The 19276-nt window shown below is 47.7% G+C and overlaps 1 protein-coding gene across 3 annotated transcripts in view; it reads left to right on the forward strand.

The window, feature by feature from the left end:
• The window catches only part of ACVR2B (activin A receptor type 2B), a 28694-nt gene extending 11650 nt beyond the window's left edge, over positions 1 to 17044 (forward strand). Inside the window, exons 2-11 of one of the 3 annotated variants that reach the window (XM_037526612.2) lie at positions 994 to 1201; positions 1576 to 1685; positions 1842 to 1993; positions 2081 to 2224; positions 2745 to 2888; positions 3181 to 3329; positions 4702 to 4816; positions 5457 to 5595; positions 5686 to 5816; positions 7172 to 17044. In XM_037526612.2, coding sequence (XP_037382509.1) covers positions 994 to 1201; positions 1576 to 1685; positions 1842 to 1993; positions 2081 to 2224; positions 2745 to 2888; positions 3181 to 3329; positions 4702 to 4816; positions 5457 to 5595; positions 5686 to 5816; positions 7172 to 7366 — 1487 coding nt within the window. In that variant the 3' untranslated portion in view covers positions 7367 to 17044. The remainder of the gene's footprint in view (positions 1 to 993; positions 1202 to 1575; positions 1686 to 1841; positions 1994 to 2080; positions 2225 to 2744; positions 2889 to 3180; positions 3330 to 4701; positions 4817 to 5456; positions 5596 to 5685; positions 5817 to 7171) is intronic. The other 2 variants (XM_054693172.1, XM_054693173.1) reach the window with 2 other exon arrangements.
• The last annotated feature ends 2232 nt before the right edge of the window (positions 17045 to 19276 follow it).

Below are 19276 nucleotides of genomic sequence, written 5' to 3' on the forward strand. Positions count from 1 at the left end.
GAGATCCTTCTTTCTGGGTGTCCCATGAGATATCAAGCTCTTTGCTCAGATGGCAAGTAATGGGAGTGGAGGAGAGGTGAGGGAGGCTCTGCGCAATGCCAGAATCCTGCACTGCATCCCTCTGGGGCTGGGATGGACTCTCTCTGTCCTGGCTGCCAGCAACTGGCTGACTGTCCTGCTGGGAGGCAGACTACGACCCTCCTTCTTGAGGGTGGAAGTAGCACACGGGAGACCAGCCACAGTGGGCACAAGGGGTGTGGAGGAGAAAGGAGGAGCTTGTTGCCCCTGGGTGTCTGTTTCGGCAGTGGGGTTGTATATGCCACTGCTTCTGTAGCTCCTGGCTGCTCTGTGAAGTGACGATGGCACTGTTAACGCCAAGCAGGTGCCCGGGGAGCTCCTCAGCACAGGCATCGGGTCCTGGGAACAAAATCTGTTCTCTGGGAACTGTCTTGGGCATTTCCTTCCTCCTCCCATCACTGGCCTGTGGGAATCTTGGGGACAGTGGGCAGATTTAGGGCAGAGACCAGGGAGTTGTCTTACACGGCATAGGAGAAAGATGCATCTAATGACTGTTTCAGGCCATGCTTGCAGGGGTAGTTGGGGTGAAAGTGTTTGGCCATCTGGATGATACTGTGCAGGGGTGCAGGGGTGGAAGAAGGCATAGGAGTGGGTGGGGAGAGCCTGTCCACAAGGGTCTTCAGGACGTAACCCAGTTAGGTGGTCATCTTTCATGGCTCCACATGCAGCAGCCTCCCGTTGCTTGGGGCACCTGGTCCCCGAGGTGACTTGGGGAGCCTTACTCTGAGCACAGGGCATGATTCTTTACCGCTGTCTCTGACCCTGCTGAACACCAGGTGTGTCTCTGGGTGTGAAAAGGATTCTCTCCCTCTCGATTGGGCTGGGGTTAGTGCTTGAGGTGAGCTGCAGGGTGTTGAGTGGGTGGACGATGGGTGGCCCGGGACCCAGCACACGCTGTGCTTGCTTTGGGCACAGGTTCTGGGCGTGGGGAGGCCGAGACGAGGGAGTGCATCTACTACAACGCCAACTGGGAGCTGGAGCGCACCAACCAGAGCGGCCTGGAGCGCTGCGAGGGCGAGCAGGACAAGCGGCTGCACTGCTACGCCTCCTGGCGCAACAGCTCCGGCACCATCGAGCTGGTCAAGAAGGGCTGCTGGCTGGATGACTTCAACTGCTACGACAGGTGCCAGATTGCCCCCCACCCCCACCTTAGTTCCACTGGTGCCCACTGGTCATGTGGGACTCAGGATGTCTGAATGTGAACCTGGCATTCAAGGTGGGAAGGGAAGAGAAGAGGGCTCTTGAGGCAGCTTAAATACCTATGAGCGGTCGTGCCAGGGCCCAGCTCTTTTGGAGCTGTTTGCTCTGCCCCAGTGAGTGGCCACCCCAGCTGTCCCTTCCTGCTGTTACTCCCACTTTAGAGGTGGGGGCGGGGTTTCACACTGTTCCCCTTATAGTTATTCTTGAACTTATCTGGCGGGGGAGGGGTGGCTAGGCACACCCTGATGGGTCTTGTACCCTTAGCTGAGGGCTGTATGGAATGCTCTGTGCCTCTAGGCAGGAGTGTGTGGCCACCGAGGAGAACCCCCAGGTTTACTTCTGCTGCTGTGAAGGCAACTTTTGCAATGAGCGGTTTACCCACTTGCCGGAGGCTGGAGGCCCAGAAGGTGAGGGGGCTAGTAGGAGGAACAGACTTGGGCCTTTCCTTGGCCTTGGAGCTCTTAGCTCCTGAGTTGGGTGGTGAGTGGTAGCAGGGCCCTCTGGCTGGCCCTGGAGGTTGGGGGTGGGCGGGCTGTGTGACCAGGGCTCCGTGTGTCCCCCAGTCACGTACGAGCCACCCCCGACAGCCCCCACCCTACTCACGGTGCTGGCCTACTCGCTGTTGCCCATTGGGGGTCTCTCCCTCATCGTTCTGCTGGCTTTCTGGATGTATCGGCATCGCAAGCCCCCCTACGGCCATGTGGACATCCACGAGGTGAGACAGGGCTGACCAGGGCAGGGCAGGGTGGGGTACAGGTAGGGAGATCAGGCCAGACCCTATTAAGCCCTTGATCTCCCCCAGGACCCTGGACCTCCACCCCCATCCCCTTTGGTGGGCCTGAAGCCACTGCAGCTGCTGGAGATCAAGGCTCGGGGGCGCTTCGGGTGTGTTTGGAAGGCGCAGCTCATGAATGACTTTGTGGCTGTCAAGATCTTCCCGCTCCAGGTGAGTGAGTGAGGAGCTCAACCTCACTCAACAGAGGTCATCTCCCTCTGTTGTGACCTGAGCTCTCCCCCATCCCAGGGTAGCCCAGGGCTCATGCATGTGGCATGAGAGAGAAGTGGGCCCCACTGGGGATGGTGAGCATTCATCACAGGGCTAGGGTAGGTCTTTTGCAGAACCTCAGTCCACTCTCGTTTTCAGGGTTTTGTTTTTGACCAGTTCTGCTTAGAGGCCCTGGACAGAGGGCTACCTTAAGCAGTTCGCCGGGATACTTAGCAAAGTCAGGCCAGCTCTGCCTCTCATCTGTACTGGGCCATTCACTCCCCTCTGAACCTCAGTGGCTCTGTTGGCAAATCTGGCACCGGCCTTAAATGATCTCAGGGTTCACTATTGGCCTGGATTCCAGGACTCAGCTCAGTGGTGATCTTCCACTTACCTCCCTTCCAGTGGCTGAGGCGGGGCTGGTGGTTGGGGGGCTGGGTGAGGGGGCCTGCAGTTGGGCTGAGCCACATCCCTGCCTCAGGACAAGCAGTCGTGGCAGAGTGAACGGGAGATCTTCAGCACGCCTGGCATGAAGCATGAGAACCTGCTGCAGTTCATTGCTGCTGAGAAGCGAGGCTCCAACCTCGAGGTGGAGCTGTGGCTGATCACAGCCTTCCATGACAAGGTGAGCCGCACTCATAAGACCAGGCAGCCGTGGTCCATGGTGGCCTGCACAATAAGGTGACCTTTCCTTAGGTGCAAATATGTCTACAATAAGAATCCCTACCCCTGGGGTAGTGATAAATTCTCTTGAATAAGAGCAGTGACTTCATGATTAACACCTTCTGACTCCCTTAGCTCCATACCGCCTTCCCTGTAAATTCCATCCTACTTGGTATGCCGAGTGCCCTCCCAGGGCCCAGGTGGGCCCTGGCCTCTGTCCAGAGCCTGTACCCAAATTCTGTGCTGTCTCCTAGGGCTCCCTCACGGATTACCTCAAGGGAAACATCATCACATGGAACGAACTGTGTCATGTGGCGGAGACAATGTCAAGAGGCCTCTCGTACCTACATGAGGACGTTCCCTGGTGCCGCGGCGAGGGCCACAAGCCGTCTATTGCCCACAGGTACCTGGGTTAGCTGTTGCTCTCCCTGTGCACCCTGGAGCTGCCGTGGGTTGGAGGACTAGAGCAGGGTCGGGGGTGGTGATGTCTCAATTTTGTGAACACGCTTAACTGCTCTGTACTGTGTCAGAAGCAACTGGGCACAAAAACCTGTGTCCTCCTGGTGCTGCCCTTCCCGCCCTGTCTACCTGTGTCCTGGGTATCTCCTGGCAGTTTCCTGGTGCCCTCCAGTGGCTTCACGAGGGAAGTGCTGACACCATTAGTTGGAGTGGAGAGTTGGCTCAGTGTTTCTTAAACCTCATGATTTGAATCTCTTCACACTCTTAAAAAGAACTTTTGTAACTATGGCCTACATCTGTTGTATTTCCGGTATCAAAGCACAGGCATTCCATTGACTGTTAGGGTAACAATGTTGCATATGTGTAGCCTCTGTGAGAACAAGCTTAAAAAAGGCTAGCAGTGGGTTATTATGAAAAGAATTTGAATGTTACAGATCTCCTGAATCAGCCTCAGAGACCATCTGGGTGCTCGGGCCACACTTCGAAAACTGCAGTGTTAACTCCTCACCATGGTGCTTGCTCCACGGCAGATGCTGCTCCAAACACACAGAAACACCCAGGCATTGAAGCTCAGTGCTACCTGTTGGGATCGGGGCTGTTTTTTCTTAACCCTGTGTTAGAGAGGAAGGGCCTCAGTGCAGGGAAGTCAAGTACCAGAGCCATGCCTATTTAGTGAGGATCTGTGGTGGTGGAGAAGAGAATGAGCCTGGGGTTCCAAAGTTCAAGGCTGAAGAGCTCCTAGTGCTATAACTTTGTGACATAGCATAATGCCATTTTTTTCAAAGATTTATTAATTTATGCATACAAGAACTGGGGTATAGGCCAGAGATATAGGGGATGGGGGGGGGTGAGAGGATTCACCAGAGACAGAGTGGGGAGCAGAACAGGCAAACTGACAAATACACTGCTGAGGGGAGCAGCGGGCAAGATAGGAGAGGTCTGCTTCACCACGTGAGTAGCTCCCTGGCCGGCCGGGGATTGAACTCGTGCTTTAGAGGCTGTGGATTGCTTCATAGTGCTGTGCTTAATCCCTTACGCCACCACGGAGACCCCTGTTAGCCATTTTTGTTGGTCAAGAAAGGTTGAATACCACTCTTTTATTCAATCTCGCCGTGCGTAGTAAGTGTACCAGGGGTGACCCTAAGCTTTTGTACTTACTTTTCTCTCACTTTAATCCTTAACACAAGACGGAGATAGGCACTGGGGAGTTTACGCACCAAAAGTAGCTCTCTAGTAAGGAGCCATGATGGGAGGCCAGGGGGAGGATGTGTCCAACCATGAATTTCAGCTTCATCTTGAGCCACTTGTCTCCACAGGGACTTTAAAAGCAAGAATGTATTGCTGAAGAGTGACCTCACGGCCGTGCTGGCTGACTTTGGCCTGGCTGTTCGGTTTGAGCCAGGGAAACCTCCGGGGGACACCCATGGACAGGTAACGACCCTCAGGGAACACAAGAGGGGGCCTGGCATGGGGGTGGACATTGCCCTTCTGCTGCTCAGCTGGCAGGGTGCAGGCAAGATCACTGCCCAAACCCAGAGCCATCAGAAACTTCCAGGACAGTGCTCCCATTTTTCCTGTGGGAATCGCAAAGCCCAGAGGGTTTGTACCTTCCTGGGCCAGTCAGTCAAGGAATGTAGATGCCCCATTGGGGTTTTGGCTGCTTGTCCTTAAAGGAAAGTCTCTTTCACTTGTAGTTATTAAGATAAAATAGAGGTATATGATGAATCCAAACTTAAAACCTAGGAATAGTAAACTGTCCTGAAATAATCGCTACTTTTATTTTTAAGTATTTTCCTCCCTTTTTTTGCTTTTTTGGCCTTGATCTCAGTATCCCCTTGTGATGTTGATGGAGTAAAGAAGCAGCAGTTCCATGTTAGATCACTGCTGTCTGTTTCTCACTGAGGGTGATTTACACTGTGACTGCTCATAGCCCCCTTGTTGTGGAGAAACAAGGACTGCCCTCGTGTCGGTGCCCTACTCTGAGTTCCACACTCTGGTCCCACATGTACCCATAGAGTGTAGTTCCTATGTCTAGGTTGGTGACTGTGGACCCTCCCCTGTCCTCATATAGGTGGGAACGCGACGTTACATGGCTCCTGAGGTGCTTGAGGGAGCCATCAACTTCCAGAGAGATGCCTTCCTGCGCATCGACATGTATGCCATGGGGCTGGTGCTGTGGGAGCTTGTGTCCCGCTGCAAGGCTGCGGATGGTAGGTGGGATGGTAGCCCCTGAGCAGGCCTGGGTGTGGGAAGGGGAGCAGTGGGGCCTGCTGTGATCCTGCCTGGTCCTCTCACCCCAGGGCCGGTGGATGAGTACATGCTGCCCTTTGAGGAGGAGATCGGCCAGCACCCGTCGCTAGAGGAGCTGCAGGAGGTGGTTGTGCACAAGAAGATGCGGCCTGCCATTAAGGATCACTGGCTGAAGCACCCGGTAGGGTCCTGGGCATTAGATGCTTCTATAGGGGAGCAGAGACGGGAGCCCCTCCATGAGTGGTGGCAACCGCAATGAGGAAGGTGTGGGACAGGGAGAGAAGATGCCCCTGGTGGCAGGACGGTTCCCTCCTCCCCTGCTGGTCCAAGGTTACTTTGTACACTGTTTCCCTTCCATGAGTGAAGTGCCTTGTAGGGAGGAAGCTCTGGGTGTGGCCTTTGCAGAGCTGATGGGGCCCAGCGGCTCTGTCAGGGCCCAGGCTGCCCCTGTGTTGGTCACTGCAGTGGAACCTTCTGGTCCTGGGCCTGATACCTACCGATTCTGCCAGTCAGCAGCTGGGTGACATCAGCATATTGCTTCATTTCTCTGAGTGCCCATCTCCTCAGGGTAACATTAGATTTAATGAGGTATCATTGTGAATTGCTTGGCAGGACACCTGTCACATAAGTGCTAATATGGATCAGTTCTGATTAAATATTCTCTGTTCTCTGCCTTCGTCATTTTCTGGGCATGGAATGAGCTACGTGGCATCTGGGTGCCTCTATTCTGGGGACGCTGTGCAGAAGATCCCAGTCACGAAAACCATTTCCTGTCTTGGAAGGATATTTGCTTTCAGCTCCCTTGAGTCCTCCCCCAGCCCACCCAGGGCAAATTCAGAAAAAGCATAGTCTTGGGGCACTGGGGGTCAGTTCCCTAACTGGGGAGATAACGGGTGAGCCAGAGTCTGTACCGATTGCCTCAGTCTTTCTCATTCTCCCAAGGCACAGGTGCTGGATGAGCTGACCCAGTTTCCTGATGAGCCCAACATCCAGTGAGGTCTCAGTGTGGCCTGGAACTGAGTGGCCGGAGAGCTCTTGTAGATGTGGGCGTTTTGCTTATCCTACTGCCTTTCCCCGTGCCACACACTTGGTTCCTGCACAGATTGTCATACCGTGTTCCCGGACACTAGGGAAGTGCTGCCAGGACTGTGGCGAGTAGAGCAGGATCATGTCCCCTGTCCCCACTGTGACTCACTGTTCTGCTTTGGACCCTTGATTTGGGCTTCACCGTGATTTCGTTTGAATATGACTGCTCCTAGGCAAGCAGCGGTGTCTGCCCCATGAGGGCATGTGTGCCCACTTACTATGTTGAGGTTCAGTGACCCTCCTATTGGGGCTGTGGATGTCACTGCCAGGAGGGAAGACACCCGATTCCTGCATTTTCCCCCAGGCTGCCTCTGCTTACCCTGCTGCTTGGCTTGGGGCTGGTGAGCTCTACCTGATCCTTGGACTCATCAAATTTGCTTTCCCTCGTGTTTGTCCTTGCCTAGGGCCACTAACATGGGTGTCTTTTTCTTCTCCATGTTCGCTGTGCAGGGCCTGGCCCAGCTCTGTGTGACCATCGAGGAATGCTGGGACCATGATGCAGAGGCTCGCCTGTCTGCTGGCTGCGTGGAGGAGCGGGTGTCCCTGATCCGGAGGTCGGTCAACGGCACTACCTCGGACTGCCTTGTCTCCCTTGTGACCTCTGTCACCAACGTGGACCTGCCTCCTAAAGAGTCCAGCATCTAAGCCCAGGACACGAGTGGCTCTCCAGACTCAGTGATCTGAAGAGGAAAGGAAAAAAAAGTTGTGTTTTGTTTTGGAAATCCCATAACACCAACAAACACATAAAATGCAGCTGCTATTTTACCGTGACTTTTTATTATTATTATAATTATTATAATTATTATTATTAATATTATTTTTTGGATTGGATCAGTTTTTACCAGCACATTGGTCTACTGTATCGCAAACAGCGGACACGTCAGCAGGCGTTGAGGTGCTGAGCTGTGAACGCAGAACCAGCGCCATGCTGAAGAGCCTCAGCCACCTCCTGTCCTTTGGGGTTCATTTTTCCTGCTTTCTCTTTGTTTGTTGTCTCAGAATCTGTGACACAAAGAAACCCATCTCCTGTCTTAGGAAACTTAATGCTGCAAACTCTACTTAGAGGAACCTTTGAAGACTGTTACATAAGAACACTCCTTCCTCAAAAGAGGAGTTTCCTTCTGCCCTCCCCCTCCCCCCTTTTATTGTGTTTTTCTCCCTTTTTAGACAGTGAGTTAAAGAAACAGCAGATGTGTCTTTCACGGATTAATGGGTGTTCTCCTGTCCGAGGAAAAACTGGATGAGGATGAGGATGGTTCGGACTAGAGTTGGAAGGGGAGGATGGAGCTGGGGTTGGGGTTTGGAGCAGAGCTACACTGGACTCGGGCACATTCGGAGCAACATCCTTTACTGTGGAGGCTACTTCTCAGGTAACCAGGAATCGAGGGGAAGGACCGTGCAGAGGCCGAGCATGAACGGCAAGAGCAGGGGTTTGGAGAAAGGATGAACGCAGGTGTGGCTCTGTCCCATCTGCTGGCCCTGGCCAGTTTTTCTCACTAACTTGGACTGGAACAGAGGACAAAATATTTTTTTTCTGCCCTACTTCTAAGGTTAGGTAAGGGCAGAAATCATCATGGTTTTTGAGTACATTTTTCATAAGACAATGTGCTGTAAATGTCTTTGAAAAAAAACCGAAAAATGTTGCTCCCTCCGGAGCGGTTCAGGGAACTGCCCACAGGGGCACCCTGCACAGCCCAGGCAGGAGGATTTCCTGGGCAGGGCTTGCCAGGGCCTGCCTCTCTGGAGACTCTGGAGTCCTGCAGTGCTAGCTCTGCCCTGTGTAGTGACACTACTGTCCTCTCTGTGGCTTGTGGACACAGCTTTCTCCAGACCCCTTAAAGTGGTGCATATTCTATAAAAACTTTTTCTATTATGCCATAACCTTGCTCTAGTCAGTGAATGTTCCTAATGCTGCTGTTTCAACATTTGAATTTTTTTTTAATTTATGAAACACACAAATTTTTTTTAAAAAACAAAACACATCCACATATACACACACACGCTTTGCTATGTGGCTTCCGAGGTTTAAATTTTGGAAAGTAAAAGAATTAAAACTTCACGACCACAGACCACCTCAAACCAGAAATACCTCAGAATTTTCTACTTGTGTAAGTTTTATTATATATTTTGTTAGTTGTGTTGTCTTGTAGTAAGTATATTTTAATGTAAGTTGGCTTTTATGACAAGAAAGTTTAAAAGAAATAGAGAAAAAGAAAAAAAGCTTGAGTCTTCTAGGGAGTGCTCCCGATTTTGTTTGATTACACCCCCTTGTAAATAATTGTTACCAACTGTAGGTTGGCTGTCTGGGCATTCATCGCTCTTGTTTGTGAAGGCTTTTCCTTCTGGTTTCTTTAGACCATTTTGTTTAAAAAACTGGATCTCTTAATCTTGAGAGAAGGTAAGTCCGTGGGCGAGGGGAAAGAGGTTGACTTGGTTGAGATTGGAGAGGGCCTCCTCTTGGGTTATTTGGAGGTTCAGATGTTTCCTTCAACTTGATTGGTTGATGTTCAGAATGACAGGTAACCCCACTTTAACTTGGTAAAACTGTGGCCCTTAGACCTGCATGAGGTCATTTTACTTGAGATTTTATTTCGTAAGCACGGATCGCTGCAGAGATCTCTGGTGTCTCTGAATCCACGCTGTGTCTCGGGCAGTTGTGATAGGAGGGTGCACCTGCGAGTGGAGGGTTTCATACTCTGTCCTGGAGGCCACTGCAGCCTCAGCACGTACCCTCCTGCCGTCTACTCCCTGCTCAGTGCGCTGTATGTGGCGCAGCACCCGGGCCCTGCCGCCTGGCTGTGTCCTCGTCTCTGGGTGTTTGGGCACAGGGTGCTGTGGGAGGGGAGTTTGCTTCCCTGTCAGAGCCCAGTTTTTATTTCATGGGTCAAAATGTGAACTGGCCAAGGTGGTTACAGGGACAGGTTTTCCTTTTGTGTTTTTGTATTTTTGGTAAGCTATATGGTCTTTCTTCCTTTTTGAAACTATTTGACTTTGTGCTGTGGTAATTTTCTTCCCTCGGAATAATTTTTAACAGCAAAACAGGCCTTACAGCAGTTGCTTTTCTTTTCCACTTATTTCTTTAGGAAGCTTTAAAATATTTATTGAAAAGTGCCATATCTAATTTCTTTAGCTTTCTCCTCAGGCAGTGCTGGGTGTCTCTCTACCTTCAGAAGAAACAAACCACTGACAAATGTAGCTCATTTACTATGGGAGCGGTCAGATCGCCGATCCTGCCTAGTGCGGAACACTAAACCCCAGCATCTCCATTTGGTTTTAGATTTTTTCTGGGTGATTTTTCTTTTGTGTGCTGGCTTGATTCTTGTGAGAACAAGTTCTGACCTGGCTGTGGAGAATTGTGCCGGTCAGGACACGGTACGTGACAGGGCAGGCCTTCCATCGGCCTACAGGCCTTTTATGTGGGTGGGCTCCTCCTTTGCCAACCCTGTGCTCAGCACTGTAGCAGCCCTTGGCACCAGAGTGAAGTGTCAGGACATGATGGTACCTATTTGTTTCGGCAGAGAGAGGGATGTTTGGGGTGGTCTGTGTCAGACTATGCTTTTCCCTCCTGTTGCATACATGCAGTCATCAGGCAGTCTCCCTGAGTGCTGCCAGTGGTTCGATGGCTGGAAGGTGAGTGATCTTTCCAGGGCACACAGCTGAGAGCCTGGGTGGGACTCAGAAAAGTATTTGCTGTTGTATACTCTTTTGGGGAGTGAATCATCTAGAGCCCTGGTTTGTGTTTAATGGGTTGAGGGGCCTCTGCTTATGTTCTTTTGCAAAGACCTCATGTGACATCCACTTCTAGGGAGCTTGGCTAGCCGCTCGTTCCCTATCCCCAAGTGGAAGATTGGTGGGAATGGCGCCTGGTATCATTTTTCCTGCCTGTGAGAGGGACTTCCCCTTCTAGGATAGGAAGGTGGTCCAAGATCCTTGCTCTTTTGATTCTAGAGTGCAGTCACACAAACAGGCTCATGACTGTGGGGTGGACTTTGGGGCAGAATGTGTTATGTTTGGAAACACCCATGATCACTCTAGAAAGACATCCCTAGCCAGGGAAATTTAGGAGTGAGCAAGAGGAGAAGGAAGCAGATGGGCACAGAGGCCATGGTGTCACAGTGTCCAGCAGAGGACTGTCTGTGACTTGGGGCGGGGGGTATGTCGATGAGGGCAGGGAAGGCCATGGACATAGTAGAGCCTCCTGGGACTGGCATGAGCCAGTTTTCTCTTGGGGCCATTGGTCCTTACAAGGAGTCCTTAGGGGGAATTGCTCAGGGTGAGGGCTGCAGATGGACCTTTCTTAGGAGAAAGTGGGCATCATTAGTCTGCATTGTCCTGTTTGCCTTCCTAGATGCCCCGTAGAATCACCCTGCTTGGGGTGATCTTCCCGTGTACTAGCTGCTTCTTGTTCAGAATCCATCCTGTCTGAACTTGAGGGGCATGTGTATAGAACAAGAAAGATCTTATCTAGCCTTGAACATATTCAGGGCATGCTGCAGCTGGGAACCTAGGTGGGACTTACTCAGATTTAATGTTTATTTGCTGTCGTGTATTCTTTGGGAACTGTCATCTAGAGCCCTGGTTTGTATTTATTGGCTGGAACCTCCCCACTCAGCAGAGGGAAGCATCTCATCTCCAGGCCACTGAGTGCTTCTTTTGCCCTACGATGCCAGCCCAGCCCTCTTGTGGTTTGATGCTTTAGAGGCAAAGCAGATGATCTGCAGTTCTCATCTGTCATCTTTCTCCTTGATTGGCATGTTCTTGCTTCCTGCTACCCTGCCACTCTGCACTGGGTGCTTGGCTGGTGACTGGCCTCTCCTTGGTGGCAGTTCCAATGGTGTGTTGAATATTCACCACGGGCAGTGTCTCATGACCGCTCTGTTCTGAGCCAGGAGGGCATGGAGGCAGCAAACCTATACAGGGTGGGACGACTGGATAGCTCTCTCTTGTAACTGGAACTTTGCCCTTTATTAGACTGCAGTATAAAGTTCACAGCACTTACTGGTAATACAGGATTTGAAGATTTTTAGTAATGTAGTATGCATAAGTGAGTTTTTAGACTTGGTTAGAAGTTGAGTGGCCAGGCATTATTCTTGAGAACTTGGCTCACTAGAAAAATAGTGAAATTGGAAGGCATTTTCCAGGAGTTAGCTTACTTTGATTGTCGGTCCCAGCTGTTTCAACAGCCTATTGGCTTCTAAATGGCTCATCTTTGGAGAGATGGCTAGGCCTGGTTCACATTTCAGGGCACTAGACCATACCTATCTAAGCACGGTGAATTTACTCCTCTACCCCCCATCTCGGGTGAGCAGCCAGATAGGAAAGAGGGCCAGGGAGTCTTCTTCTCATTTGGGTGACATAAATTTTCCTTCGCTGTTTACAAAAGCTGAACTAATAAAATAGTCAGATAATGTGTTCAATATAGTGATGCGTTTAAGTCTTCATCAACAGAACTCTTTGTCTTCTCGGTCTAGATTTGTAAATATTTAATAAATTCAGGGTTGTTTGTACATGTTGTTCTTTAAGTAAGATTACTGGTAGTTGATTTGTAACCAGCAATCCACCTATGAATGTATCCCAAACCTTTAGAAGGCTTGGAAAAGCTTTTTAAGAGAATGATTTAGTTTTTTTAGGAAAAAGAAATTGAAGTGTAAGATGTTCCCCTTGGAAATTAATTCAGTTGATAACAGCCACCTTTAAAAAAAAAAAAATTACATGCTCTAAGAGACCCATATACTATCATCAAATGAAAATCCAAGTTGTCTAGTAGGGTATTTTGAATATTCCTATTTTATACTTATTTTAGGTCCACTCTAAGCTTTGGTTTGAATGAGATTTTGAATAGAAAGAAGTTACTACCATTTAAATTTTTACCAACGTTTTACATTTTTGTGGCGGTATCTTCCAGGTATGAATGAAGCAGGACTTTCTGATTGTAGTCCTCTGTATATCCCCCGTAGTGCCAAAACCAGTGATAGTTTATTTGCTCCTATGGCAGCTCATAGACATAACACATATAGTTTTTTCTCATGAATTAAAATGCATTTTCTAGATGCCAGTATGTGGTGATGGGCCCTCCTCTGCCCTTCTTTTCCCCAGGAGTATCTTTGAACTGTCTGGGGAGTAGGTAATTCTGAGAACTACTGCAAGCCAACTACAGGACACTAAAGAAATAGACACGTGGACATGTTTGTCTGCAATGGACTATACAGAGCTGGATGGACATCTGTGGAAAAGTGTTAATTCATGTCTAAAGTTTACGTTTACAGTTAACGGAAAATATGCCCCGCTGGCTCATGCTTTTCATGCAGGTGGGGATGGGTGTTTTGAAGTGGATGAGTTCTGTCTTGAGTCCTGGGAATTACTGCTATTGATTGGGCACAGACTCATTCCCTGACCCTCGCAATCATGGTTGCGTTGGAATGTTGGTAGGTAGCATGTAAATAAAAGAATAGGCTATATAATAGAGATCTGACACTTGAACTTACACTTTAAAAAAGCTATAGCTCTACATATATATTTAGTTATATCACCTGACGGATTCTTCTGCACAGTGTGGAGATTGTTTTGTACCACAGATTATTTTTATAAAATCTAGTGAGTTTGAGAAGAATGATTTTTGTACAGAATAATGAGCTTTACCTTTCGAGATAATGTACACTGGAGTATGGTTGGTGTGGAGCTTTCACTTGGTACTCATGAGGCACTGGCAGGCTGGAGTCCACCAGCCTGGGTCTTGTTTGGCCAGCATTCCGCTTGTGGCTGGGCAGTGACGCTTCCGCATGGCTCCCTGCAGCCTGGGAGGAGCAGGGCTGGGGAGGCCAGAGGAGCCTGCAGTGTGTTTTACACTTTGTTCTTCCTCCTGAGATTTCTTTTGATCAAAGGGCTCTGAAAGTTAAACATTATTTTTTAGGTTCCTGCTGTAGTATGTAGTAATTTGAGGGTGTTTTGGGGAACAGAAATTGTGTGCGGGCGCGGATTGGGGCAGGTTGGAGCTAGAGTAAGATTCAGACTATAAAAATGAAGATTCGGAGATTTGAATGAGCCACCCAAACTGAATTATCCAGGACCAGATTACCCAGTTTTCAGGACAGACATTCCAGCTGAGTCCCTGTGTGGACAGAGTGGGGAGAGAGGGGTGGACATAGTGCTCACACTAGATGGGCAGCGCCGGGCACCTTTCTTCTCTCTGGCAGGGCTATTTGGAAGTGAGAGTGGTTGGCTGAGCTCGTGAGTTATCCAGGAGCCCGTGGAGGAAGCTCAGAACCCCAATCGGCAGAGCATTGTTCAGATGTCTACATGTTCTCCTGCTCGTCCTACAAAGGTCAACATCGCAGCCATGATTTGGGAGGCGGTTTTCATGGTAGCCTCTTTTTTTTTGAGTAGAGAGTGGTTGGTTGTTTGGATGAACCTTTTTGATGGCGATATAGGGGAAGCGTATAATGAGGCTTATTCTTCATCTCTCTAATTGCAGTTCTGAGGCCCAGCTGAAGACTGTGCCCAGGCCTGCTTGCTGGCTTAGGCTACTGTGTCCAGAGTACGCTGGTTAGGAAAGTCTTGTCAGGAGACTCCATGATGTGTCATTTTAAACTAATTGCTTTTCATTCATTCTGGTTTAGAGTAAAGTTTTACACTTTATGCCTTTTATAATTTGGAATAAATTTAGTTTCAGTGCTCCGGAAACCATCCCATTGTTTCTTTCCTCATCCCCCGTAAAAGAACATTTCCCTGCTCTCCAGCTACGAGTCTTGGAATGTAATTCTGTTGTGCCTTTGTTTTTGTCACTTGCCTCCCCTCCACCCAACAAAAGCAACTGCTGTAAGTTTTTTTCTACTTATCTTTTCTAGCCTGAAACCCCACCTTTTTCCTTTTTTCCCAGCTATAATTTCTGGAGGCACTTGTCCTCCAGATATTTTAAGAACCATTTACCTCAGACCTCATGTTGAACGGTGTCACCATCTGGGTCCTCTTGGTACTGCAGGCCTGTAACACACGTGCAGGAGCCCTGCCAAGTGTGGGCACTTATTTGTTTTAAAGTAAAATTCTTCCCAGGGACTGGAAACGGGGCTTCTGGCAAGCTCTTAGCGCCACTGTGGTGGGGTGGGTCTCGTGTGTCATCTGAACGGTGCTTCCTGTGCTCCTCTTTGACTTCTGCCATTTCCAGTATTCTTGGGCAACGTGATTCAGTCGGCTGGTCTTGCACACAAATCAGTTCCAAAGATGAGCTCTTTGTAACACATCTCCAGCCATTCAACTCAGATGTAGAACATTCCTTTAAATGGCAGGATTAAAAAACCCAAACCCTCCACCACAGTGCATTTTGGGAAGATGTCTGTAGCATATGTTGCTGTGAAATTAGGCCTTGTGGGATATGGCTGTTTGTCATTTTGATGTATTTTAAATAAATAAATATATATATATTTTTAAAAGAGCCTTTTTTACCAATTCAGAAAGTTTAATTAACCAGCAGTCACCACATCTGAATTTTTGTCTCTGGGGCATAGATGGCAGACCAAGATTAAAAGTGGTAACTCAGCCATCTGAGTGCGGGCTACCTGCCGCCTGCCTGGGTGGTGCTGCGGGCTGTGGGACACCAAGGTCAGTGTGTTCCCGGTGGGGCCCAACCCAGCCCGCGGAGCGTTTGGTCTCTGCCCTGCTCAGCGGACTGTTGACTTCAGTCCCTGCAAGTGCTTTAGCCCGCATGGGGTTTTCTCAGAGCACTGCCACGAGTTAAGTGTATGTTTAGCCAAATAATTTCTCCATAAGGGAAAAAACGCGCTCATCCAAATTTTACCAGCAGTGACAGAGATGAGAGTAGGAAAGATCAGGCAATATCTGGGTTTTAAGAAAGCGTCCAAGTGATTGTCGAGGCTGTCTGAGAGCCAGTGATCATAGAGATTCTTAGAGGATCTCATCTGAAAGTGTTAAGACCTCCTGTGAGGGGGAGGGATTGTTAAAATGCCAGCGGTTTCCTACCCCCCACCCCCATTTTTTTCTAGGATTTTGTAAAAATGCAAAGAAAATTGAGTGGTACTTGAGAATCGAGGGGAAGGGTTACCGCAGATTAGAAACAAACATACTTTTAGATTTCAGTTCTACACCACAAATCCACACAACACCATTTTTCAACTGTACAAAAGAATCTGCTTGTGAATTTGACATGCTCTTAATGGTAGCGTCTGAGGCCGAATTTTTCACCTGTTTAATCAGATTATTTTCCACATTTGTCCTTGAGTCTGAATAACTTTATACAGTACTGTAAATTTAACTTCTATTGAGTTTGATATCAATTCTTGTGAAAAGAGCTTCTGCACATAACACACATACAGTTAAAGAACACAGCAGAGTACAAAATTTGCAGGACCAATTTTAGAGTCAGCAGAGTGTCACCTCTCATTTGCCATCTTATCTATCAGTTTTACCAGCTACTTCTAAATTTGTACATTATTTGTAAGGAAAAGAAGGAAAACCCTAAGACTTGTCTAACTTAGTGGAGAATGTGTGTGTTGGGTTTAGGGTGGATAGCAAAGTCTTCTTGAGCTGTGTTATCTTAACTTGTATATAAAAATTGTAATTAAAAGTTTGGATTCACCTGTTTCTTGCGGTTTAAAACAATGAGTAATTGCAAACTCTGGAAATGTGACTAGTATATGATTTAAGGCTGTAGAAGTGAGGAAGCTCTTCAAGTGCTAAAACTAAAGACTTCTAGTTTTTGGCTCAAATTCAATAAGTACTGTTTGTATACCAGGATATGTGAGATGTAAATGTAATAGGTCACTTTTCACCCTTGTAGCTATAAAATAAAAATTTTGTAGAACAGAAATAGCTTGTACTACTGAATTAACAAAAGTTATACTAAAGTATGTTTTTTTAAAAATATATATATATACACAGTTAAGCTTGTTGCTGTTACCCTGTCTGGATTTGAAAAGTGTGCTGATTTATATATATATATATATATATAAAACACACACACACACACACATATATATATATTAGATACACGCACACATCAAAAATGGCCTAAAGCAGACATCCGTGTAATTACAGTTGCAAAATGAAGACGTTTTGGAAAGAACATTGTATCATAGTTCATTCATTTGCAGTGGATCTTTGTTCCTTTTTACTGTGGTAATTTTAGAAATGAGTGTCAAGTTTGAAATTAGATCTGCTAAGTTGGGGTTTTGCTGCTTGAACTCTGCACTGGGTCCTCAAACCGATGTGAATGTAGTTTTTCCCCCTGTGTGAAGAAGCAGCCACACCCCAACAGAATAGGAGGAAAAATCTAGAACTATTTCAAGTTTTATCTTTTCGTATATGAAAATAAAAGAATAATAATAATAATAAAGACTTGTTGTTGTCTTAATCATGCGGCAGGGGATGGGGTGGAGGTTTCTTTTCATGGGAATTAAAAATGAAATGGTGTTCTTCCACTTAACGGGGCTGAACACCCTGAACACCCCTGGGATTTCCTGCTGGGTGCACAGGTACTATCATGGATTGCCTAGTCCTCCATGTTCCCTGAGGGGCTGGATCCTGGCATAGGTCTCCATTTTTGCTCTTCAGAAGCTCAGCACCTAGTTGGGGCATCTCCTGAATGGACTGTCAAGGACTTTGGGCAAGTTCCTGCAAGGCAGAGGTGTAATTTCCACATCTCCCAGATTCCCCAAACATAACCCCCACCTCTCAGTCCTCTACATTGCAGGCAGCCCTGCACAGTGTTTGTGTTAACTGGAGCAGAGAGGTCTAGATAATCATTTATATTCAGGACTGCTGCAGAGTACAAGTTCTGCCATTCCCAAACATGGCTGAGTACCAGGGTCCCTGGCTGAGCTATTAAAAAATAGGATTATTGGTTACCATTCCACATCTAAATCAGTAAGCCAGATGTCATATTTTGGAGTTCCTGAGCTCTCATCAAATGAGAACACGGTTCCCTGCCAACAAAATAATGACAATCTTAGCTATCAAACAAAGAAAACAGTCCCAGAAATCACCTCACCGCTGTGTACACTCATGTAAATGCTTTTTTTTGAGCCCCTGACTGTTATTTTCTAAGTGGAGACTTACCAACTTTGAATCCTTGGGGTAAATGCATTTTTATTCACCTTTTATTAAGAGGATTAAGCAACCTGCTTGGCTCTGTTAGTGAGCAATTTTTGATGAAAAGGCTTTTATTTAGTGACCAGTTTTCCAGTTTGGGTTCCTTTTTGCTCTTTCAGATTTATAACGTTCACCTTTGATTAGCAAGTGCTCCTAATGTAGAACAGAGGAAGGCAAAGGTTAACATTTTTAGCAGTTAAATGCTCTACGCCCCTGCTATACCTTCCAGACCAACATTTTTGAATGACTTTTGAGCTAGAAAAGTTGAAGATTGGACCATGGGAGTCATCTGGTCAAACTTTCTCTTTAGCGAAAGAGAAAGGAACTTTTCACCAAAGGAACTGGTTTATAAAAGCAATCTTGCCCAAGTGAGCAAGTAGAAAGGGCTGGGGGAGGGATGGGATTGTGTACCTTGTCTTTCTATTCCTTCCCTTAGGGATCATGTACTCCTGTGGACCACTAGAATTCCCTGGGAGTTACCCTGCTAGGAGGCAGTCCTTCCAATCCTCACTGTTTACACATACAGCATCGGGAAGAGGATGTCACCTGTCCTTTATTTCTAGTGTTTAGCACAGTGCCTGACACTCAGGAGGGCCAGGAGAAATACTTCTTGAGTGAATGAAATAGTAAATTATGATGGAAGCTGCACAATTAGCTTTGAAACCTACAGATACCAATGTCTGGTCTTTGTCAGGACTCTTGGTTGCAAGTAACAGAAACTATTAAATAAAATGGCTTTACTAGAAGGATCCTGGGGAAAGTGGCCCACTGAGAAAGGCAGGATGTTTCTGGGCTTCAAGAACCTTAGAAGCTGGTTGTAGGCCTCAGCATTTCTTCCACTACCACTCAGTGAGAGGTTAGATGCACCAGTACCTTTGTCTACTGATGCAGGAAATAAGGTGGTAGACAGTGCCAGAGTTTTCACGTACAGCTTTGCTACCTGGAGAGAGGTCCAGATACAAAATCTCTGGAAAGACTGTCTAACTTAGCTCAATCATTTAGGGCCAGAGACCCAGAGTTTTACACAAAATGACTTTATGAGTGATATATCTGTGGAGGGAGCATGGAGCCATGAGGCTGTGGAAACAGTGCCTACACTGGACTTGATTGGAAGAAATGGCCTCCTGCTTAGTGAATAGTCCAAGGGGAATGCTAGAGATTGTTTTCCAAAATGTTCAGGACCCATTTATTCGTAAGTGGGAGTGTATAAAGCATCCTTAAGCAAGCATTCAGCAATCCAGATTTTCTATCATGGTAAGACTCAAAATTCGCCAATATTATTCTACAGAGCATTTACGATGACTCATGTTCTTCCCTAAATGCTTCAAAAGGACCATCTCCTTTAATCCTCCCAAGAACTTATGGACTCAGTAGTAGTATTCCCACTTTGAAGAAAGGAAATGGAAGCCTCGAAGGTGCAGCAACACACCCAAGGTGGGAAGTGGTTGAGTGGGA

Source organism: Talpa occidentalis, unplaced genomic scaffold (genome assembly GCF_014898055.3).
Source record: "Talpa occidentalis isolate TD23 unplaced genomic scaffold, MPIMG_talOcc4v2.1 talOcc4.10, whole genome shotgun sequence".
NCBI lineage: Eukaryota > Metazoa > Chordata > Mammalia > Eulipotyphla > Talpidae > Talpa > Talpa occidentalis.